Source organism: Symphalangus syndactylus, chromosome 12 (genome assembly GCF_028878055.3).
Source record: "Symphalangus syndactylus isolate Jambi chromosome 12, NHGRI_mSymSyn1-v2.1_pri, whole genome shotgun sequence".
Taxonomy (NCBI): Eukaryota; Metazoa; Chordata; class Mammalia; order Primates; family Hylobatidae; genus Symphalangus; species Symphalangus syndactylus.
In genome coordinates, this window is record NC_072441.2 from 101,548,168 (window position 1) to 101,573,046 (window position 24,879).

Here is a 24,879-nt window from a genome sequence, read left to right on the forward strand (position 1 = left end):
TTAGCACCATGATGCATGCAGTTGGATGCTAATAAACGTAACTATAACTACTCAGTGACTATCAAGGCATACTCAAGGCAAGTCGTTTGACTTGTAGCTGTGACCATGCTTTGGAATACTCACTAAGCATGGGTAAGGTTCCCTATTCCCTTCAGTTGCTGGGAGCAAACCAGTTCCCCATACCTGGGCTCCTGTGAAAGAGTCTGTTCCCTCTCCATTCTTGCACTGCCAGCACCATGTGGCTCCAGCCTACCAGGGCAGCAACAGAGTGCACCGCAGAAGCTGCTCTCCTCTGACTAGTGTATGGAGGGAGGGACATGGCAGAGGAAGGAGCCACGTGGATTTTGGGGTCTGGAAATCTCTCATACGTGACCTCCCAGAGCAATGTGGCAGCCAGGGTGGGCCCGAGGATGGGGACTAATGATAAACCCACAGAGTGCCCTCTCAAATCACTTTCTTAGAGTTTAAGGAATTTTACATGTATTGAAGTTCCTTCTCAATAGTTTTCCTACCACTAAAGATCTACCCCTTACCCATGAGATTGGTGTTACTATTTCTTTGGGTAAGCTCAGATGCTTGGATTATCAGCAGCTTGCTTAAATCAGAAGTTCCCTGAACCTAGAGGAGAAAAGTCAAAATTAGTCAAAAGAGCATTCTTTGATCTCTAACCTGGCTGCTTCCTAATCTTTCCAAAGAGTATAAAAAATAAGCCAAAGCCCAGAGCTGAGTCTTCAATCTTGGCTCTATATTCTAAATTTCAAATCCTCTTTGATGTTGAGAAGTCTTAGACCAACAAATTGTCCTTGCATATTTAGACACCAGAGAGGAAATTTCTACACCTTACTTGTAACTAGGCTGGAAATTCCCAGTTTGGAAAGCAGGGAATCCCCAGCATCCAGTAAGCTACTTTTACTCCTACACTGATGCTCAAGGGCTCAAGGCTCAGCATTCCCAGGATGGCAAGACTGTCTTCCTTTCTTAGACCATTTGTCCCATGTGCCATAAAATCTGCCTCCCAGAATGCCAGCATCAAAGAAGTAATCATTATAACTATCATTTTTAGATTACCACATATTATCTCATTTAATCCTCACAATAACCCAATAAGATGGCTGCTGACCATATCCCTATCTTACTAAGAAGGAAATTGAGGGTCAGAAAGGTTAAGCAGCTTACCTAAGCTCAAGTACAAGTAGGCACAAGGGTCAAGTTTTAAGCCTGTGTGCCTGACTCCAAACGCTGGTCTCTTAAGAAACTAAGCTGCAGTATTACTCCTGTTGCCCCCTTGCCTCTTACCTCCATCCTTTGTTTCAAAGCTAAACAAGATTTTAATTTTCTATTAAAAACATTTAAATTACCTTCATCATCTGAATTGATGAAAGGTACAAAATAAGAATATTTTGAAAGGAGAAAATTCACTTTTTAGGTTTACCAACTTTTCCAGGACAGATTTTCATAACGACTTTTCACAGTCTGAACTGGCAAAAAAAGGTCTCTCCCATAAGGGAGAAACTTACTCCCAGATTTAAAGAGACGTCAGCTCTTCCCATGGCCTCTGGGTCCTCCCCATTCCTTTGCCCAGTGGCAGGCAGCTTGGGCCATTAGGGACTTTGCTTCTCCCCTTCCCATGCCCTGTTATGTCCTAGGTGGTCACACTTCCTTTGTCTTTACAAAGGTATGGAATGCTGAGGCCCAGGGCCCAGGATCTACTATCAAGTGCCCATAGCCCCTAATGTGTCAACAAAGTGATGTGGCCCCTACTCTACTCCTTTTTTGTCAACCAGTGCAGATACTTCCAGAGCTATGCTAGAACACAGCATCGTTGCCTTGGTGTAAACTAGGGAAAACTTACAGCATCTCACCCTTCCTTTGGCACAGCCCCACGCCAGGGCAAAGGGTATGGCAAGCAAACAGCAGGCAGATTCCAGCTGCCTGTCCCTTGGGCACACCCTTGTGTAGGGCACCTGTATTACAGTACACAGAAGCCCTTGGTACATTTTTACTGTCTGTAAAAGGCAAGTAAGAACTACAGGGTCATTCCAGGTTAAATTTCTTTTTAAGGTGGTCAGTTGAGTTTTAAAGTCACTTTTGGAGCACCGTGAAAAGCATGATACTTTTTACCTGCTCACAGGTTGTAGGTATAATGCAAGGTGCAAAATATGGTTCCTCTGTCTTAGTGTCAATTACACTGCCATACACAATGATAACAAATTTCATGGTCATATTATCAATAGTCATGTCATTATAGCTTGATAAAGTTTCCACATATGCTTGATTGAACATCACACACTTCTGAAACTTTAAGTCCTACAATAAAATTGCATTTTAAAAAATAAGTCATACAAACTGACAGATGGTATCAAGAAGAAAACAGATTCACTGATCTATCTGAATTATTTGAGGATGTCAGAAGGTACACAGCCCCTGGCACGAACAGACAGGATTTATTTAGCATTCAGAGTGGCCTCTGACAAATTTCTAAATTCCAAGTGTTTGTGCTGTTAATGGGCCCTGGATACTGTTGCCCAGCCCTAAACTGTGAGCTCTCAGCCACAGCAGGGTAGTCGGCTATGACTCAGGAGATTTCTATTTGCACAAGACTCAGTCTTAAAAGATTCAGAGTTTCACCCAGAAGTAAGCTTACGTTCCACTTGACAGGTGAATAGGAATAACACAAAGCCAAAACAAAGCAAGCTAGAGTCTGAGCTATACTTAAAGGCTCAGAGTCATAGACTTTAGAACTGGGAGGGAGTTATTATGGGTTGAATTGTGCACACACACACACACACACACACACACACCACCTCCCACCCAATTCTTATGCTGAAGTCCTAACTTCCAGCATCCTGGAATGCGACCTTATGGAAATAGGTCATTGCAGATGCAATTAGTTAAGATGAAGTCATACTGGAATAGGGTGGGCCTCTAATTTGAACAACTAGTGTCCTTATAAAAAGGGGAAATTTGGACGCAGACTTGCACACAGGGAGAATGCCACGTGAATATAAAGGCAGCCATTTATAAGCCAAGGAGGGAGGCCTGGCCCAGATTCTCCCTCACAGCCCGTCAGTAGGAGCCAACCCTCCCAACACCTTGATTTCTAATTTCTAGCCTCCAGAACTGTGAAACAACGCATTTCTGGTTTTTTTACGCCACCCACTTTGTGGTACTTTGTTACAGCTGTGCTTGCAAACTAACCCAGGAATTTAGAGATCAGCCCAACAGTAGGAATCTCCTGCACAGGGCCCTGACAGGGCTGTCAGCTCAGTCTAAACATCTCCAGCCCCATGCAGGACACAGCTACATGAGCCAGTCCTTGAATCTCAGTCACTGACAGGCAAATCATACCTTTATTTGCTGAGGGCACCAGCACAACTGGGAACCAAAAACATTTAAAAATTAGCAAATTTATCTAGTATTTCACAACTAGAAAATCTAAAAACAATCAGCTGTTCTCGTTTGATTTTAAAATGCATATACATTTTGAGTTCCGTGATTTAGGGGGAAAAACGTCTTAATTGGCTAGTTCTTTAATGGGAAAAAAAAAAAGAAAGAAACTAAGTATTAAATAGAGATTCTCTGTTTAATAATAAATACAACTTTTTAATGTTTTGTATCTGTACTTTCTCATTTATATAATGAATATGTGTTGCTTGTGAATTAAAAAAAATGTAAAGGACATTCACCTTATTATTGAGTCAAGTCTGAGTCCATACAGTTTCTATCCGTTGGTCCTAATTCTCACCCCTGAAGTTTCATACTAGACTCTAAATTTGTCCCACTTCTCATGAAGAGGCAAGGTAAAAGGAAAAGAGAAGAATTCCAATCCCCTTATCCCTCTGCTAAAATTTTTCTGAAAGTTATTATTGCAATATAGTAAAAGAAACCTGACTGGCTTGTATGACACACTCATTTTTTAACCCAATGTTTATTTATATCCAGTCGCTCAGTTCAGTGAATATTACTGAACTTCTGATCTTTCCCAGTTCACTTCCCCAGTTCCTGACCCACTAGCTAGTAAGGGTTCCAATAGTTACTAAATAGGATATAAATGTGAGAGTGTAAATTGTGCTTGTCCAGAGACAAACTTGAACGACTACTCTTTGGAGGGGAAGTCCATGAGAGAGGCTCAGTCACCTTCACAAAGATTTTGAAAAGGCAGGAGATTTATAGACTTACATTAACATCGGCAGAGTAGGCAATAATAAATACAGACAGAGCGTTTGTTAACACATTCTGATTAACACTATGCCTGGTTCAGGGGGGATCTACCTATTTTGAATTTGCTAAATCTACCTTCTTTTTTTTTTTAGAAATGATTGCAAGTAGCTTGGGAAAATTAGCTGTGACAAAAGGATTGACAACCTGTAGGAACTCAGGATAAGACAGCAGTTAAAACTCTAGCAATCTCATTTTAGAAAATCAAACACAGGGCCAGGCACGGTGGCTCAAGCCTATAATCCCAGCACTTTGGGAGGCCAAGGTGAGTAGATCACTTGAGGTGAGGAGTTCAAGACCAGCCTGGCCAACATGGTGAAACCCTGTCTCTACTAATAATAAAAAAATTAGCCGTGGGTGGTGGCAGGCGCCTATAATCCCAGCTACTTGAGAGGCTGAGGCAGGAGAACTGCCTCGAACCTGGGAGACAGAGGTTGCAGTGAGCTGAGACTGCACCATTGCACTCCAGCCTGGGCAACAGAGTGAGCCTCTGTCTCAAAAAAAAAAAAATCAAACACAAATTTCCTTTCTATTTTTGTCTCAAAAATATGAAATGCATTCTGTAAAAACTACAATGCATAAAAATTCAATTTGTTAATATTTTAATCATGTGACTTACCTCTTCAATAAGACTTGATTCAAAATACTGATAGGCAGTACTGACAGCAAGCTTTAGCCATACTTTATATTCCAGAGATGGCCAGAAGGCATCGAAGGCTTCATATAAATCCTCCAGGGAGATAAAGCAGGCCTAAAACAAAAAGGAACCAGGCCATAGCAGCTTGATGTAGAACTAAATTACAAGACCATCAAAAAACAAGATGCCTGCAGATTTAACCTTCAGAAAAACTATCGATTCTAGCATAATTATGATACTCTTGTCATATAGAAGCATTTGTATTGTGAAAATAGTTGTTTGCTAAGTATAAGATGATAAAATGTATGGTGTGATTAAAGCTATAGACTTTAATAAGAGACCAGAAAAATGTGTATCAGTCAATAGATATAATGAAGGATATGGCTCATGAGCTCAAAGTCCAGGATTCAGGAGCTAAGCCATATGAACTTATCTATTTTTATTGTCATGGTAGATAACATGAGCTCATTCACAGTATTTGTTTCCAGAGGCAAATAGTTCAGCTGAATAAAAAAGATACACTTTCAGATTCAAGTTACACGAACTTCAGTGAATTCAATTCAGCCTTATGACTAAACTCATGCCTTCTCTCCTCTTCCAAAAATGAAATGACATGAAATAGCTAAAACAACATTTCCTTCCACTCCACACACCCCTGAGACTCTGGATCCTGCTCTGTTGCATCAGATAGTCACCAAAGATTGAGAATTCTTTGGCTCATTTCTTTTTTTTTTTTTAATTATTTTATTTTACTTTAAGTTCCAGGATACAAGTACAGAATGTGTAGGTTTGTTACATAGGTCTAAGTGTGCCATGGTGGTTTGCTGTACCTATCAACATGTCATCTAGGTTTTAGGCCCCCCATGCATTAGCTATTTATTCTAATGTTCTCGCTCCCCTCACCCCCTCAATCCCCAAATGTCCCTGGTGTGTGATGTTCCCCTCCCTGTGTCCATGTGTTCTCATTGTTCAACTCCCAATTATGAGTGAGAACATGCAGTGTTTGGTTTTCTATTCCTGTGTTAGTTTGCTGAGGATGGTGGCTGCCAATTTCATCTATGTCCCTGCAAAGGACATTTTCTCATTGTTTTTTATGGCTACATAGTATTCCATGGTGTGTATGTACCATATTTTCTTTATCCAGTCTATCACTGATGGGCATTTATGTTGGTTTCATGTCTTTGCTATTGTAAATAGTGCTGCAATAAACATACATGTGCATGTGTCTTTATAGTAGAATGATTTATATTCCTTTGGGTATATACCCAGTAATGGGATTGCTGGGTCAAATGGTATTTCTGGTTCTAGGTCCTGGAGGAATCACCACACTGCCTTCCACAACGGTTGAACTAATTTACATTCCCACCAACAGTGTGAAAGCGTTAATTCTCCACAGCCTCACAAGCATCTATTGTTTCCTGGATTTTTTTTTCCTTTCTTTTCTTTTTTTTTGAGACAGAATCTCACTCTGTCACTAAGCTGGAGTGCAGTGGTGCATCTCGGCTCACTGCAACCTCCACCTCCTGGGTTCAAGCAATTCTCCTGCCTCAGCCACCCGAGTAGCTGGGACTATAGGTGGGCCACCATGCCCAGCTAGTTTTTGTATTTTTAGTAGGGATGGGGTTTCCCCATGTTGGCCAGGATGGTCTTAATCTCTTGACCTCATGATCCGCCTGCCTCAGCCTCCCAAAGTGCTGGGATTACAGGTGTGAGCCACCGCACCTTGCCCATTTCCTGACTTTTTAATAATTGCCATTCTGACTGGTGTGAGATGGTATCTCATTGTGGTTTTGATTTGCATTTTTCTAATCAGTGATGTTGAGCTTTCTTTCATATGTTTGTTGGCCACGTAAATGTCTTCTTTTGAAAGGTGTCTGTTCATATCCTTTGCCCACTTTTTGATGGGGTTTTTCTTGTAAATTTGTTTAAGTTCCTTGTAGATTCCGGATATTAGACCTTTGTCAGATGGGTAGATTGCAATAATTTTCTCCCATTCTGTAGGTTGCCTGTTCACTCTGAAGATAGTTTCTTTTGCTGTGCAGAAGCTCTTTAATTAGATCTCATTTGTCAATTTAGGCTTTTGTTGCAATTGCCTTTGGCATTTTTGTCATGAAGTCTTTGCCGTGCCTATGTCCTGGGTGGTATTGCCTAGGTTTTCTTCTAGGGTTTTTATGGTTTTGGGTTTTACATGTAAGTCTTTAATCCATCTTGAGATAATTTTTGTATAAGGTGTAAGGAAGGGGTCCAATTTCAGTTTTCTACATATGGCTCGCCAGTTTTCCCAGCACCATTTACTGAATAGGAGATCCTTTCCGCATTGCTTGTTTTTATCAGGTTTGTCGAAGATCAGATAGTTGTATATGTGTAGGGTTATTTCTGAGGCCTCTGTTCTGTTCCATTGGTCCATATGTCTGTTTTGGTACCAGTACCATGCTATTTTGGTTACTGTAGTCTTGTAGTATAGTTTGAAGTCAGGTAGCGTGATGCCTCCAGCTTTGTTCTTTTTGCTTAGGATTGTCTTGGCTATGTGGGCTCTTTTTTGGTTCCATATGAAATTTAAAATAATTTTTTCTAATTCTGTGAAGAATGTCAATGGTAGTTTGATGGAAATAGCATTGAATATATAAATAACTTTGGGCAGTATGGCCATTTTCACGCTATTGATTCTTCCTATCCATGAGCATGGAATGTTTTTCCATTTGTTTGTGTCCCCTCTTATTTCCTTGAGGAGTGGCTTGTAGTTCTCCTTGAAAAGGTCCTTCATATCCCTTGTTAGCTGTGTTCCTAGGTATTTTATTCTCTGTAGCAATTGTGTATGGGAGTTCATTCATGATTTGGCTCTCTGCTTGTCTGTTGTTGGTGCATAGCAATGCTTGTGATTTTTGCACATTGATTTTGTATCCTGAGACTTTGCTGAAATTGCTCATCAGCTTAAGGAGTTTGTGGACTGAGACAATGGGGTTTTCTAAATATAGAATCATGTCAGCTGCAAACAGAGACAATTTGATTTCCTGTCTTCCCATTTGAATACCTTTATTTCTTTATCTTTCCTGATTGCCCTGGCCAGAACTTCTAATACTATGTTGAATAGGAGTGGTGAGAGAGGGTATCCTTGTCTTGCGCCAGGTTCCAGAGGAAATGCTTCCAGCTTTTGCCATTCAGTATGATATTGGCTGTGGGTTTGTCATAAGTAGTTCTTATTATTTTGAGATATGTTCCCTCAATACCTACTTTATTGAGAGTTTTTAACATGAAGGGATTTGAATTGTATTTAAGGCCTTTTCTGCATCTATTGAGATGATCATGTGGTTTTGTCATTGGTTCTGTTTATGTGATGGATTATGTTTATTGATTTGCATATGTCAAACCAGTCTTGCATGCTAGGGATGAAGCCAACTTGATTGTGGTGGATAAACTTTTTTGATGTGCTGCTGGATTTGGTTTGCCAGCATTTTATTAAGGATTTTCACATTGATGTTCATCAGAAATATTGACCTGAAGTTTTCTTTTTGTTGTTGTTGTGCCTCTGCCAGGTTTTGGTATCAGGATGATGCTGGCCTCATAAAATGAGTTAGGGAGGTGTCCCACCTTTTCAACTCTTTAGAGTAGTTTCAGAAGGAATGGTACCAGCTCCTCTTTGTATCTCTGGTGGAATTCGGCTGTGAATCTATCTGGTCCTGGGCTTTTTTTGGTTGGCAGGCTATTAATTACTGCTTCAATTTCAGAACTAATTTTTGGTCTATTCAGGGATTGTAATTCTTCCTAGTTTAGTCTTGGGAGAGTGTATGTGTCCAAGAATTTACCCTTTTCTTTTAGATTTTCTAGTTTATTTACACAGAGGTGTTTATTCTCTGATGGTAGTTTGTATTTCTGTGGGGTCAGTGGTGATATCCCCTTTATCATTTTTTATTGTGTCTGTTTGATTTCTCTCTCTTTTCTTCATTAGTCTAGCTAGCGGTCTATTTTGTTGATTTTTTCGAAAAAATCAGCTCCTGGATTCATTCATTTTTTGAAGGGTTTTTTGTATCTCTATCTCCTTCATTTCTGCTCTGATGTTAGTTATTTCTTGTCTTCTGCTAGCTTTTGGATTTGTTTGCTCTTGCTTCTCTAGCTCTTTTAATTGTGATGTTAGGGTGTTGATTTGAGATCTTTCTAGCTTTCTGATGTGGGCATTTCGTGCTATAAATTTACCTCTTAACATAGCTTTAGCTGTGTCCCAGAGATTCTGGTATGTTGTCTCTTTGTTCTCATTGGTTTCAAATAACTTCTTGATTTCTGCCTCAATTTCATTATTTACCCAGGAGTTATTCAGGAGCAGATTGTTCACTTTCCATGTAGTTCAATTTCCATGGTTTTGAGTGAGTTTCTCAACCCTGAGTTCTAATTTGATTGCACTGTGGTCTGAGAGAGAGTTTGTTATGATTTCAGTTCTTTTGCATTTGCCAAGGAGTGTTTTACTTCCAATTATGTGGTCAATTTTAGAATAAGTGCCATGTGACACTGAGAAGAATGTATATTTTGTCGATTTGGGGTGGAGAGTTCTGTAGATGTCTATTAGTTCCACTTGATCCAGAGCTGAGTTCAGGTCCTGAATATGCTTGTTAATTTTCTGTCTTGTTGATCTAATATTGACAGTGGGGTGTTAAAGTCTCCCACTATTATTGTGTGGGAGTGTAAGTCTCTTTGTAAGTCTCTAAGAATTTGCTTTATGAATCTAGGTGCTCCTGTCTTGGGTGCATATATATTTAGGATAGCTAGCTCTCCTTGTTGAACTGATCCCTTTACTGTTATGTAATGCCCTTATTTGTCTTTTTTGATCTTTATTAAAGTCTGTTTTGTCAGAGACTAGTATTGCAACCCCTGCTTTTTTTTGTTTTCCATTTGCTTGGTAAGTTTTCCTCCATCCCTTTAGTTTGAGCCTATGTGAGATGAGTCTCCTAAATGTAGCACACCAGTGAGTCCTGACTCTTTATCTAATTTGCCAGTCTGTGTCTTTTAATTGGGGCATTTAGCCCATTTACATTTAAGGTTAATATTGTTATGTGTGAATTTGAGCCTGTCATTATGATGCTATCTGGTTATTTTGCATACTATGCAAAATAGTTGATGCAGTTTCTTCATAGTGACATTAGTCTTTATATATTTGGAGTGTTTTTGCAGTGGCTGGTACCAGTTGTTCCTTTCCATATTTAGTGCTTCCTTCAGGAGCTCTTGCAAGGCAGGCCTGGTGGTGACAAAATCCCTCAGCATTTGCTTGTCTAGAAAGAATTTTATTTCTCCTTTTTTTTATGAAGCTTAGTTTAGCTGGATATGAAGGTCTGGGTTGAAAATTCTTTTCTTTAAGAATGTTGAATATTGGCCCCCACTGTTTTCTGGCTTGTAGGGTTTCTGCAGAGAGGTCCACTGTTAGTCTGATGGGCTTCCCTTTGTAGGTGACCTGGCCTTTCTCTCTGGCTGCCCTTAACATTTTTTCCTTCATTTCAACCTTGGAGAATCTGATGATTATGTGTCTTGGGGTTGATCTTCTCATGGAGTATCTTAGTTGGTGTTCTCTGTATTTCCTGAATTTGAATGTTGGTCTGCCTTGCTAGGTCAGGGAAGTTCTCCTGGATAACATCCTGATCCTGAAGTGTGTTTTCCAACTTGGTTTCATTCTCCCTGTCTCTTTAGGTACTCCAATCAATCATAGGTTTGGTCTTTTTACACAGTCCCATATTTCTCAGAGGTTTTGTTTGTTCCTTTTCATTCTTTTTTCTTTAATCTTCTCTGCATGCCTTATTTCAGCAAGATGGTCTTCAGACTCTGATATCCTTTCTTCCGCTTGATAGATTCAGCTATTGATCCTTGTGCATGCTTCATGAAGTGTTCATGCTGTGTTTTTCAGCTCCATCAGGTCATTTATGTTCCTTTCTAAACTGGTTATTCTAGTTAGCAGCTCCTGTAACCTTTTATGAAGATTCTTAGCTTCTTTAACATTCGGTTTGAACATGCTCCTTTAGCTCAGCAGAGTTTGTTACTACCCACCTTCCAAAGCCTACTTCTGTCAATTCGTCCATCTTATCCTCCATCCAGTTCTGTGCCTTTGCTGGACAGGCATTGCGATCATTTATAGGGGAAGAGGCACTCTAGCCTTTTGAGTTTTCAGTGTTTTTTCGTTGATTCTTTCTCATCTGCATGAGTTTGTCTAATATTGATCTTTGAGGCTGTTGACCCTTGGATGGGGTTTTTGTGGGAACTTTTTTGTTGTTGTTGATGCTGTTGTTGTTGCTTTCTGTCTGTTTTTCTTGCAATGATCAGGTCCTTCTTCTGTAGGGCTGCTGCAGTTTGCTGGGGGTTTGCTTCAGGCCCTATTCATCTGGTTTGCTCCCGCACCTGGAGATGTCACTCGATGAGGCTGGAGAACAGCAAAGATGGGTGCCTGCTCCTTCCTCTGGGATCTCTGACCTTGAGGGGCACCGACCTGATGCCAGTAGGAACGCTCCTGTATAGGGTGTCTGATAACCCCTATTGGAGGGTATTACCCAGTTGGGTGGCACAGGGAGCAGGACCCATTTAACGAACCACTTTGTCCCTTGGTCTTTGGCTCATTTCTATTTGAATTCCCCACACCTAGTGAAATGTCAGGACACTTAGGTGTTGAATAGATAACTTCTTACTTAGCAAATGAAACATAGATGGAAGTTTAAAAACAAACAAATATTCCTTTTTTATCTTTTAAGTTCAGTGGTACATATGCAGGTTTGTTACATAGGTAAACTTGTGTCATGAGGGTTTGTTGTACAGATTATTTCATCACCCATGTATTAAGCCTAGTACCTGTAGTTATTTTTCCTGATTCTCTCCCTCCTCCCACCCTCCACCCTCCAACAGGCCCCAGTGTGTTTTATTCCCCTCTCTGTGTCTGTGTGTTCTCATCATTTAGCTCCCACTTATACATGAGAACATGTGATATTTGGCTTTCTGTTCCTGCATTAATTTACTAAAGATAATGGCCTCCAGCTCCATCCACAGTTCCTGCAAAAGACATGATCTCACTCTTTTTTAGGGCTACATAGTATTCTATGGTATATATGTACCAGGTTTTCTTTATCCACTCTGTCATTGACGGGCATTTAGGTTGATTCCACGTCTTTGCTATTGTGAATAGTGCTGCAGTGAACATACATGTGCATGTGTCTTTATAATAGAATGATTTACATTCCTTTGGGTATATACCCAGTAATGGGATTGCTGGGTCAATTGTATTTCTGTTTTAGGTCTTTGAGGAACCGTCACACTGTCTTCCACAATGGTTGAATTAATTTACACTCCCACCAACAGTGTGTAATTGTTCCTTTTTCTCCACAACCTCTCCAGCACCTGTTACTTTTTGACTTTTTAACAGCAGCCATTCTGACTAGTGTGAGATGCTATCTCATTGTGGTTTTGATTTGCATTTCTCTGTTGATCAGTGATGTTGAGCTTTTCTTCATATGCTTATTGGCCACATGTATGTCTTCTTTTGAAAAGTATCTGTTCATATCTTTTGCCCACTTTTTAATGGAGTTGTTTTAAAAACAAATAAATATTCTTTAAAAACACTGTTGTCATAATGGTGACCATTTATTGAGCACCTATATGTGTCAGGCATTTTACGTAGATGTTTTCCTAATCCCCATAACATCAAAAGGTTGATATTCTCTCTGCTTCATAAACAAGGACACTGAGACTTAAGGAGGTTAAATAACTACTCCCTTAGGCAGGATGCAGTGGAGCTTGGCAGAGCCTGGCATGTGAGACACTAAATCTGCCTCTTCAGCTATGTTACCTCCCAATAGCTGGTTGGGTGACTAAGATGTCAAAACCCAAAAAAAGAAAAGATGGTGGAATTTTTTATTTACTTGAGGAATAATTAATAACTCATGACAGAACCATTTTCCTACCTGTAAACTAGTTTCACAGATGACGGTATATTCAATTTCACGCTTAAGCAGACAGCTTAGCTCTCCAATTACGTCCCCAGTAGTACAGAACTCTGTAAACATGGCTCTGGACCCTCTATCAGGCCTTTGGCTACTCTCTATTCCAAAGGTAGGAGATAAACTATGCAACTGCAAAGGGAAAAAAAGTGTGCAAAGGGAAAGAAAAAGTTAAAAATGCTTTGATCAAACCATAGGAGCTCCCACTACTTCTTACAACTTTCCAATGGAAGGCAAAGATCTCCTGTCAGGTGTGAAAGAAGAATTAGGCTTAAGAAAAAAAAATCATGATTTCTTTAACATTTCAACTCCCCAAGGCAAGGATTTGTTTCTAATCTTTAGTTTTACAGATGATCCCTATTTACAACTTTCTACTTATACCTGTCTTATATAAAAATCCCACCAGGGCTGGGTGCAGTGGCTCACGCCTGTAATCCCAGCACTTTGGGAGGTTGAGGCAGGTGGATCACTTGAGGCCAGGAGTTTGAGACCAGCCTGGCCAACATGGTGAAACCCCGTCTCCACTAAAAAAAAATACAAAAATTAGCCGTGCATGGTGACGCGTACTTGTAGTCCCAGCTACTCAGGAGACTGAGGCAGGAGGATCGTTTGAACCCAGGAGGCAGAGGTGGCAGTGAGCCAAGATCGTGCCACTGCACTCCAGCCTGGGCGACAGAGTGAGACTCCATCTCAAAGAAAAAAAAAAAAATCCCACCAAAACTGGAAATTATAGTATGCAACTAATGCAATCACTCATTGAGTCCATTAGATATTCTTACCGCAATGGGCTAATGCATCAGGTGGAAATAACTTTTGATTGCATGGGCACATAAATCAGATATTATGAATTAATATGCCTCCAAACCAAGCCATGACGTTAATGAAAGCCTTGTCTCTTTTTAAAATGCTTAAGAAAAATTACCATGCAACATCAACAGGAAAAGGTTTTAGGATGAACATGGGATGGTTGAGTTACTTCAAGAAAATAACGGGTAGGCATAACGGGAGAAAGAAGCGCAGTATCAGATTTTAGGGGGAAGCTGAAAGAATTGGGATTAGAAGGATTACAGAATTTTTCAGAAAGTTTAGCTGTAAACATCAAAGACGAAGGCTATTGTTCAAGACACAGGAAACAGAAGCAAAATGTCATTCTCTCCCAGCAATTAGCATTCAGACTTTTAAAGGCATTCATGCTTCCAGAGGTGTTCAAATTTTTTTTTTTAATGGCTGTAATTTTGAATGCAATTCAAAGGATCTTTGAGCAATGAAGAATGCCTCTACTTTTTGCAAACAAAGAAAAGATGATGGCATTTGAGGTGGGCAACATTCTAAAGGAGGCCCCCTCCAAGATTCCTGTCTGTTGTTCAACCAAATACTAATCTAGGGACTGCAGCAAAGGGACTTTGTAATGGAATTAAGGTTGCTAATCAGCTGACCTTAAAAAGATGATTTATGGAGTTAAGGCTACTAATCAGCTGACCTTAAAAAGATCTACACAGTCCCTTCACAGCTGTACCAGATTAGTATTTGATTGAACAACAGACGGGAATATTGGGGGGACTGTAATCACATGAGCCCTTGCAAGTAGAAGAGAGTCCATCAGAGAGAGATGTGTGAAGGATTCCATATGCCTTTGCTTGCTCTGAGATGTGAGGACCTGCATGCAAGGATGAAAGAGAAGCTCTAGGAGCTCAAGGTGGGCTCCAGCTGACAGCCTTGAAGAAGCAGGGACTTCGGTTCAATGGCCATAAAGAATAACTAGATCTTCCAACAACCTCAAAGAGCCTGGAAACAGATTCTGCCCTTAGAGCTTCCAGAAGGTAACATAGCCCTACTGACATCTTGGTTTCAGCTTCTTGAGACCCAAGCAGTGAAATCAGCAGGACCCATTGGATTTCTGACCTACAGAGCCATGAGATAATATATTTAAGCCACTAAATTTGTGGTAATTTGTTATGGTATCAAAAGAGTACTAATATAACCTCTTCAGACCAGACATTATTGGACTACAGTTTAAGAAGGCTTAGCTAGTCCAGTCATGGCAGGAAAATCCCCAAAGAAACATGTTACAGCAAGTTGCAGCTTTTAAGTATTGGACTTGCCGTATTTCATAAATACTGGCAGCAGTGTGTTTTTCCTAGAATTCTAATGGGATTATAGTATAATAGCTAAGCACATGGATACTGGAGACAGACTACATGGGTTCAAAGTAATCTTTGGCCTCTGAGTATGTGTAGTTAGGGCCAAGTGAATTATTTTTTTTCTGTTCATCAGTTTTCTCACATAAAAAATAGGGTTGTTGGCTGGGTTTGGTGGCTCACACCTGTAATCCCAGCACTTTGGGAGGCCAAGGCGGGCAGATCACTTGAGGTCAGGAGTTCAACACCAGCCTAGTGAAACCCTGTCTCTACTAAAAACACAAAAATTAGATGGGCATGGTGGTGCGTGCCTGTAATCCTGTAATCCCAGCTACTTGGGAGGCTAAGGCAGGAGAATTGCTTGAACCCGAGGGACAGAGGTTGCAGTGAGCTGAGATGGTGTCACTGCTCTCTAGACTGAGTGACAGAGTGAGACTGTCGCCCAGGCTGGAGTGCAGTGGCAGGATCTCGGATTCTCCTGTCTCAGCCTCCTGAGTAGCTGGGATTATAGACATGTGCCACCATGTCTGGCTAATTTTTGTATTTTTAGTAGAGACAGGGTTTTGCCATGTTGGCCAGGTGGGTCTCAAACTCCTGCCTCATGTGATCCACCCACCTAGCCCTCTAAAAGTGGTGGGATTACAGCTGTGAGCCATCATGCCCAGCCTATATTGCCTTTCTCAACTACCTTTTAAAAAATCACAACTAATCTCTTCATATCTCCATCATCTGTAACATACTGTAAGCTTATTTGTTTTGTTCATTGTCCCATCTCCTTTTATCCCTCTACTAGAAATTAGGCTCCAAGAAGGCAGGAATTTGTGTCTGTTTTGTCAATCCCATGCCTAGAATTAACAGTGCCTTCCACATGGTGGTAATGAAGCAAATATTTTGTTGAATAAACGAGTGAACGCGTGAATGAAAAGTGCTTAGAATAGTGCCAGATAGTAAATAAGTGTTATATTGTGTTAGTATTCTATTTATTATAGTAGTTTATTTCCATGATATTTTAAGGTCTAATATACCCGTTTCAAAACCAGAAAGCCAAGGGTATTATTTTTCCCATATTAAGGATTTGTCATTTTATGACCATCATCTAGGATCTAGGAATTATTTGGTTCACAAAATGGGGCTCACCCATGAAATCAGCTACTAAACTACTGTTATGCAGATACAAAGGATTCTTGTCCCCATCACTCTACTGAAATCTCTCTCCCTCTCTCTCTCTCTGTCTCTCTCTCTCTGGTCAACAAAAGCCCCCCATTAGACAGATTAAAAGTCGTATTTTTGATCCTCATCCTATTTCCTTTAGGTGAGTAATTTAAGCCACGCCAAGTATTGATTTCCTTGTCTGAACATTCTGAAAAATCCTTCTTCCTCCCAGGATTGCTGCAAGAAATAAGTAAAGACTATGACAGCATTTTGTAGAATGGGAAGCACATTTCAGGTGTTGAATATTTATCTCTCAGCTGTCATGCTCAGAGTAGAAATGGTTTCATCACATTAAAAATTTAAACATTTTCAGCATCTAAATTTATTCTTATTCTACAATTACATGTTTCAAAATACATTTTAATTAAAAAAAAAAATCAATAGTCCCTTACAATTGCCATTCCTGAAATAATTAAGTAGATTCCTTGTGGCATTTCACCTCCTTTACAAATGATATCTCCAGAGTCAAAATAGGCAAGTTTGGCTCTTTCCTGAGTGGGAAAAAAAAAAGAAAAAGAGAGTCAACACAAAAGCTTCCTAGTCTACTTTTCTAAATATTTTATATATGTATATATGATCTTATTATATATATATTATATATGTGTGTGTATATATATATATATACACACTATTTTAGCTTTAAAATCATATATATATATGATAAAAACACAAATTATATTCTTGGTTTATTACTGAACTGTAACGTGCTAATATACCACATCAACTTTTAGAAATAAAGGAACAGGCAAACAAACTGACTTTGTGATTAGTAGCTAGCATAGTAACTGATATAACTGTGGACTAAATATGCACATTAATGAATGAAAACCTTTTTTCAGCCTGTTTGAGGCTTGGGTTATAATGGTAAGCTAAACAATTCCCCTGCCTTCAGAAAAAACTCTTAGTTATGTTGGGTAGATATTTACAATCAAATGGGATAATTATGACAAAGAAGACAGGGACAGGGAGCTATGCAAAAAAAAAAAAAAAAAAAAAAAATGCAGAAAAGGCCGGACGCGGTGGCTTACGCCTGAAATCCCAGCACTGTGGGAGGCCGAGATGGGTGGATCACGAGGTCAGGAGATCGAGACCATCCTGGCTAACACGGTGAAACCCCATCTCTACTAACAATACAAAAAATTAGCCGGGCGTGGTGGCGGGCGCCTGTAGTCGCAGCTACAGGCTGGGCAGGAGAATGGCTTGAACCCAGGAGGCAAAGCTTGCAGTGAGCCGAGATCGCGCCACTGCATTCCAGCCTGGGCGACAGAGCAAGACTCTGTCTAAGAAAAAAAAAGCAGAAAAGCCACAGGATCCTATCTTGGTTATTCGGTGAGGCCTTTACAGCAGACAGGACAGCTAAGCTGAGACTTGAAAGAGGAGTAGCAGATAGCTTGGATAACATGAGTTGAAGACCTCCAGGGCAGAAGATTCATATATGCAAAATCCAGAAGCAAACCGAACGTCTGCAGTTAGGGTAATAGCAAAGATTGTGTATGTCTCAGGCAGGAAGGGATGGAGACCAGGGTGGAGCCATCCACTAGGCATCAGCAGGCGCAGTGCCTGCATCTACAACACTTTCAGACACTTACAACAATGTTTTAATGTTTTTTAGAATCTGGAGGAAAATTAGTTTTAGATAGAGAAAAATGTTTTAATATATCATACTAATATATTCATTGTTATACTAACATAGTCATAAAGTCTAATTTTTAATACTTTTTTATGGAGGAAGAGGCCTACTAAGGCAGAAGTGCCCAGGGCCCCTGAGAGTCATGATGTTCTTCAGGCCCTCTGCAACTGCCCTGACTTCATGTCTCTCCAGCACTGCTCCTGCCAGGGACCTCTGTGCTGCTCCTGGAACACACCAGGCACACTCGGCTTCGGGGCCTCCTTGCACCCACTACTCTCTTTGCCTGGAGTGCTCTTCTCTAAGATACTAGCTGGCTTGCTCCCTCACTTCTTTCACATCTCTCTTCAAATGTCACCTTATTAGAGCAGCCTTCCATGGCCGCTCTGTATTACCTTTTCTCCCCTATTTTTCTCTAGCACTTAACAACCATCTGATAGGCTATGTATTTATATGTTTGGTGTGTTTACCATCTGATAGGCTATGTATTTATGTGTTTGGTATGCTTATTGTCTGTCTCCATCCATACACTATAAGCTTTTGAAAGTAGGGACTTCGGCCAGGCACAGTGGCTCACACCTGTAATCCCAGCACCTTGGGAGGCCAAGGCAGGTGGATCACTTGAAGTAAGGAGTTCCAGACCAGCCTGGCCAACATGATGAAACCCCGTGTCTACTGAAAATACGAAAATTAGTTGGGCATGGTGGCGCAGGCCTGTAATCCCAGCTACTTGGGAGGCTGAGGCAGGAGGATCACTTGAACCCGGGAGGCAGAGGTTGCAGTGAGCCGAGATCGCACCACTTCACTCTAGCCTGGGCGGCAGAGTGAGACTCTATCTCAAAAAAATAAATAAAATAAATAAAATAAAAATTAAAAAATGAAAGTAGGGACTTCATCTGTTTTGTTTACTGCCATATCCTAAAACCTAGAACAGTCTCTGGCATGTAGAGGATATTCAATAGATATTTGTTGAAAGAGTTCAAAGTCCTGTGGCAACCCTCAGCTGACAGAGCATGAACTTGAATACACCTCAGTTCTCATTGTTCCCTATTACACTAAGCCCAACTGCCTTTACTTTTACACTATCTGCCCGGTCTGTGCAGTAACTTAAGTTTGAGACCCTTGCTCTAAAAAATGTCTCTCCCAGAGTGTACATCAAGAAGTCCAGAACTCTACAACATAAAATAGAACAGGATTGTTAATAGTCAGACACATATAGCTACTCATAAGCGGATAAGCCATTGTGAAAAACTATCTTTGCCCTTTAGGCTCAAAAAGAGATCTATTCTTCCTCTTTCCTGGGCCTCCATTTTGGCTTTCCCTGAATTGGCCAGTATGTGATATGCTTTTCTGTTAATCTTTCATTAGGGAGTGGAAAAAAATGGATAATTATCATCAAACCTGAGCCAGAATAGAAAACGGAAACTTTACCTTGAAGAAGTCAATGAGAACATCTTTACCTTCTAGCCAAATGATGTTGTGAAGGTATTTGTCAGGAGTTGGGGGTGGGATTGCCTTTGGAAAGTTATTTAGCGCTTTTAATTTTTTAAGAAGTACCTAAAAACAAATAATCAAAATAATGGGGATCAGATCCTGTAACAGGAAATGGACACTAGGCAAAAACTAAGGAAATCTAAATAAACTATTGTTAGGCAAGTTTAACCTTGATGTTTGACTCACAGCTTCTCTCATCCTATCTAAATTCCTCTAACCATTTTTGTCCCTAGTCTCCCCTTATTACTATTTTCACTGACTTATTAACTCAGATTGAACCTATCATCTTCATAATTCAATTGACACAGTGGATGGAAAAACAGAAAAATCTAGTGAGTCTATAGGGGGAGCCAAAGGAAGATGCCATAGAGGGCAACGCTGATAGGAAATGGAGAATTTAGAAAGTTTTCTCCATCTCTGTTCGAATCCCTTCCTTAGGCCTTGTCACATATCCTGGCTATTGTAGGTTCTATAAAGTACTCTGCATCCTTTTGATAAATCCCCCAACCATTTCTTTACTAAACTTAGTTCAAGTTGGTTTCTGTTACTTGGAATCAAGTAGTTTTGACAAATGGAGTGTACCGGGTTGCACTGGCATTCGTTGTCCTTTGCTGAAGGTGATTATAGAGTTAACACCTGTGGTTAAACAATTTTTTTCAATCTCCCTCCTTATTATATACTGCTAAAGTAACCATGAAGGCTGCGGTGTTATGCGGGCAGAATCAAGCAAAATTACCTTATTTATCTCAGTGACTTCATGCTTATCAATAATGCCTCTTGAACAAAGGAAGGTGAGATTTTCTAGAGCTTTAGCAATCACATTCCGGATTGCCTGTTTAGTCTTCAAAGCAATGACAACATCACGACCCTCATGCTCTATGAGTACTACAGCAAAGAAAATAAAATTCAGTAAGTGGCCTGTGCAATAACCACAATAACTAATATTAGTATAATACTGTATAATTTCCAAAGCATTTACACAATATTCTTTTATTCTAGTTTCATGCAGAACTCATGAGGTCAGTAGGAAAAGAGTTATTTTCAACTCTATTTTATGGATGAGAAAATTGGAAACTGTCTTCCCCCACTAGCTAAGAGAAAATCACTCTCTCTCTCTTATCCCCATGGCATCTCCTCCATATCTCTATTATGGAAGTCATTACGTTATCATGTTACTATTTTTACTTCTCTGTCTCATCCTCCATATTGTATAATTTTTGTTGGTTAGACGAATAAATGACAGAATGAAAGTACCCCTGGACTTTGGCTGGTGGGTCTTTCTGAGATCAAGGAGCATATTCTTTCCCCTTTAGTAAACCTGAGAAGACATGAACTGGACTGTGAGTCAAGGTTAAAATTGCATCTGTTTCATCTTCATATTCAACATTGAACACAATGCTTGCCATATCGAAGGTACACACTCTTTTTTTTTTAACTAAATGAATTGACCACTAAAGTGAAAGGTAGCAATGATCAAAAGCATAGGTTTTAGTGTCAAATACACCTGGGCTAGAAACCTGGCTCACTACTTACTAGCCATAGGGCCTCAGGCAAATTAACCTCTCTAATAATAGTATTTGCCTCATAGAGTAATTATAAGGATTAAATGAGATAATGTACATAAAGAGTTAGCAGTTCCTGCCATGATAAGCATTCAGTCATCAGTTGCAGTAACCACATGGAAACAAGCACTGCCTTTTAGAGTAGCGAACTGAGAAAACTTTGTAATATGCCATACTAAAACATAATATAATTCAGCTGTCCTAACCCCTAATCTTTAAAAGCACAGAAATAAAAATCTGTCAACATGTAAATGGCAACAATGGGTCATGGGTTTTCTGAGATAATGCCAAAATATTCTAATCTGTTGTCTCTAAACTTACACTTTCATTCATTAGATCACATTCTTTCCATTTTGATTTGGAAAGTGTAACCCCATATGGCATCTTACAATGTGGTCATGAATATGAAATGGTTTTACTTTATTTTCTTTTCTGATAACTTCCATTTATTAAGGGCCTTCCGTATGCCGGGCCCTCTACCAGATGCTTTTGCACACGCTGAGAGCCTGGCCCACAGCCCCACATGAGGAAAGTTGACCAAAAAACTTGGCATAAAATCCCTGGGCTCCTGCTCTGTGCTTCAAATAAAGTGGAGTGACTGTAGATACTCAGGAAATGACATTTGTTGCAGCCCTACATTCCAGAGTATCTTTGCAAAAAACAAAACAATGAAACAAAACCATTTTGTCAAAGGTAACCTTCACATGTCTTTTTCTTCTAACCTTGAGGACTCTGACCTTGCCACCTTAATACACTTTCCACACTCCTTTCATTCTTTCCTCTACACTCCCATAACAACTAACAGGACTCTGCTAACTTTTTCAATTATCTATTGATATGCTCATACACTCCACAAGATTCTGCACTGTTTAAGGGTCAGGATCTACTCATCTTTGCTTTCCCTTACCTGGCCCATTAGCTGTGTTTAATAAATGCTTGTTGAATGCATAAATGAATGAGCAAGTAAATGAAAGCATGAATTATTCTTGTTTTATTAAATTATAGGACAATAAGATGTGACTTTAAGAACTCAGATACTTCAACTACCTACCTAATTCTTTGACAGCATCCTGTTTGTTGGTTTCCAAAATTTCACATAGTTTCTGTAAAAAATTAAGAAAAACATGTATTTCTTATTATTCATATAGTTTCTGTAAGAAATTAAGAAAAACATGCATTTCTTCTTAGATTCCTGAGAAGTATACTTATTATACCAAGTATAGTTCTGGCTTTCCTTTTATTTTTATTTTTTGAGACAGAGTCTTGCTCTGTTGCCGAGGTTGGAGTGCAGTGGTGCAATCTCAGCTCACTGCAACCTCCACTTCCCGGGTTCAAGTTATTCTCGTGCCTCAGCCTTCCAAGTAGCTGGGATTACAAGTGTGAGCAACCACACCCAGTTGATTTTTGTATTTTTACAAAATACAAAGAGATGGGGTTTCTCCATGTTGGCTAGGCTGGTCTTGAACTCCTGACCTCAGGTGATCTACTCACCTCTGCCTCCCAAAGTGCTGGGATTACAGGCATGAGCCACCACACCCAGCCTGGCTTTCCTTTTAAATTCAGAGAAAAGGAAGTGTGATAGAGGACATTTCACTTAGCTTTAGAAAAGCTATTGGCTCATTTCTTCCCTCTGGGACAATTCTGCTGATTTGCCCATGCTCAGACATCAATCTCAACGAGTCTAGTACAGTCAGTAGCTTGCATAACTACCTTGCCTAATAGTTAGCAGAAAAGATCAGTATGTACTCCATTGTGCACCAAGGAGAATTCTCATAGCGCCTGATTTGGGAGTGAGCCAACTGAGCAGCTAGTTGGGAAGCCAGCCTATCAGGAGCACAAAAAGAAGTGGAAAAATGAGAAAATACGATATCGATTAGTTCATATTTCTAACAAATAACTCCTTAGATAACTGAAGAAATCACTGCACTCCAGGGCTAACCAATCTCTGTTCAATCAATCATACAACAAGTATTTGTTGGATGCCCACTATGTCCCAGGCACTTTTCCTCTTGAAGCTTACCCTCCAGCTTTGAGTCACTGGGGAGTTTGCACTTGGCTACACCAACAGTCCTGGAATCACACAACTCACAGTTCTTTAGGGTTGTCAGGTACAGATGTCTGAAACTCTGCCCCAAATAATGCATGGCATAGTGCTCTTTATAGGGAACACCTGGTTTGTTATCTAAAGTTTAAGCAAAGTTAAGTTTTTGTGGGGTTTTTTTTGTTGTTCTTTGTTTTGGTTTAGAAAAAAATCACATGTAATGAATCCCTCATTTTGAATATAAGAATAAGGTATGTAATATTTATTAAATTATTTCTTCTTACTCGATAACATTGCATCGATATTGGGAAGGTGCCAAATTACTAGCCTGTCCATGGCACCAACATATCCTAGTCCAGCCCTGCTTGCATAGGTGCAAAGATAGCAGCTAGGCCCCCTTCACACCAAACTAGACTTACAGCAACCCTGTAAGACTGCTCTAGAACGCCTTTGCACAAAAGCGCATGGGAACTGACTCCTGCCTACAAAGAGGGCATAATCATGAAAGCCTGGGCATACATTTATTTTTCTTAAGGTGAGCTGCCACAGGCCAATTTCCAGAACCAAGTCAGTTTCAGAATAAACACCAGTTAGACATCGAAACACATCTCAAAAGGCCATTTAAATCTTTACTGGTGCTTCTTTCAAAATGTCACAGGGGATTCACTTCACCTGTGACACGTCAAGGCAACTGCCCTCAGATCTCTGCATCTTCTCCCAAACTCCTGAAAACACATTCTTAACTCCTCCCACTGGCTCTTGTTTTTCTTCTCTCTTCCTCCTTCTGCTGAAATCTCTCCTATGAATAGCTCTGTGTTCTTTCTAATGCAGATCAATCCAGCCTTTGAGTAGTTCTTTTAATTTTCTTCTCCATTCTTCAAAGTAAAGCAACAGGACAGAATTCTGTTACACATTAATGTTCAATCCAATAAAGGTAGATATCTTCACAGCCTCTTTTCCTCTTCTGATTTCAATAAGAGCCTCTCTTGACTGAGGTAACGTAACTGTCACCACAAAAAATAGGCACCGTAACCAGAAGACATAACCTCTAGGCCATCCATGGTTTTATGTATCCACACATAATCATTGTAGTAATCAGGATTTAAATCCATCTCCGGTTAAAAATCAAGAACGTCACTTGGGCTGAGAAAACACCTTTCAGCTGTTGATATTGTTCACCTTAGCCCCTCATTGACACGTGTGAAAATATAACCAAAATCACCAAACACTGGGGGCAAAAACAGAATGAAATATAGAAACCAAACACAACGAATAGGAGAATGAACCCCAAGGAAGCAGAATTAACACAGGGAGCAAAAAATCTTTTAAGATGAAAAGAAAATTCTAGATAATATTACATTAATTCTTTTAAAGCAAACAGTTGTTATGAAAAGGAAGCAACCACAGTTTTTGGAGATCAAAAAGTAATTGTCAAAAAAATTAAAAAGTTTAATAGATGGGTTAAACAGAAGAATGAACACAACTAGAAATTTAAAAATCTGTAACCTGGAAAATCAATTGAAAAATTCTCACTGCAAAGAGCAGAGTTGCCAGCTGTGAGTGAAAAATAAGGAAGTTTTTTATCTAAAGAACGTGAGTCTCCTTTACATTATCAGGCCCAAAGAAGCATGAGAATGAGACAGCAGTCACGTTCCACTTTCCCCACTCTTTTGCGAGTCGCTGGTAGTAGACAGACTGGTGTGAGGGAGCCTGGTTAGGAGGGGATTCACTCCACCTCTAGGCTCCCATCTAGTACTTACTGCATAGTGGCTGGAAATGAAGAGGGTCTTAAATGATAAAAAATAAATACTTCTACTCACCCACCCCACAGCACCAGGATTTCAACTTTTCACTGTCAAAATCTTTGTTCTCTTTTCCTCTCTTCCTCTCCACTTAAGACTTACCCTTTCTTTGAAGCCTTATTCAAGTCTCAACTCCTGCATACACCTTTCCAAGTGCCCTGTCTTTTAGAGAGTGTTACAGAGACATACT

General features: G+C 39.9%; 1 protein-coding gene and 1 long non-coding RNA gene across 6 annotated transcripts in view; one reads left to right on the plus strand and one right to left on the minus strand.

The window, feature by feature from the left end:
* Positions 1-24,879, plus strand: part of LOC134734566 (uncharacterized) — a 129,815-nt gene that overhangs the window by 9,417 nt on the left and 95,519 nt on the right. For all 5 annotated transcript variants that reach the window (XR_010117657.1, XR_010117653.1, XR_010117654.1 and 2 more), the window contains exon 2: positions 19,159-19,275. This is a non-coding gene — a long non-coding RNA (uncharacterized lncRNA). The remainder of the gene's footprint in view (positions 1-19,158; positions 19,276-24,879) is intronic.
* Positions 1-24,879, minus strand: part of SLC9C2 (solute carrier family 9 member C2 (putative)) — a 103,692-nt gene that overhangs the window by 4,263 nt on the left and 74,550 nt on the right. Inside the window, exons 19-26 of the mRNA XM_063627325.1 lie at positions 21,898-21,949; positions 20,021-20,169; positions 19,222-19,347; positions 16,556-16,654; positions 12,778-12,945; positions 4,838-4,969; positions 2,122-2,307; positions 534-618 (exon numbers count right to left, since the gene is read on the minus strand). Of these exons, the coding sequence (XP_063483395.1) occupies positions 534-618; positions 2,122-2,307; positions 4,838-4,969; positions 12,778-12,945; positions 16,556-16,654; positions 19,222-19,347; positions 20,021-20,169; positions 21,898-21,949 (997 nt within the window). The remainder of the gene's footprint in view (positions 1-533; positions 619-2,121; positions 2,308-4,837; positions 4,970-12,777; positions 12,946-16,555; positions 16,655-19,221; positions 19,348-20,020; positions 20,170-21,897; positions 21,950-24,879) is intronic.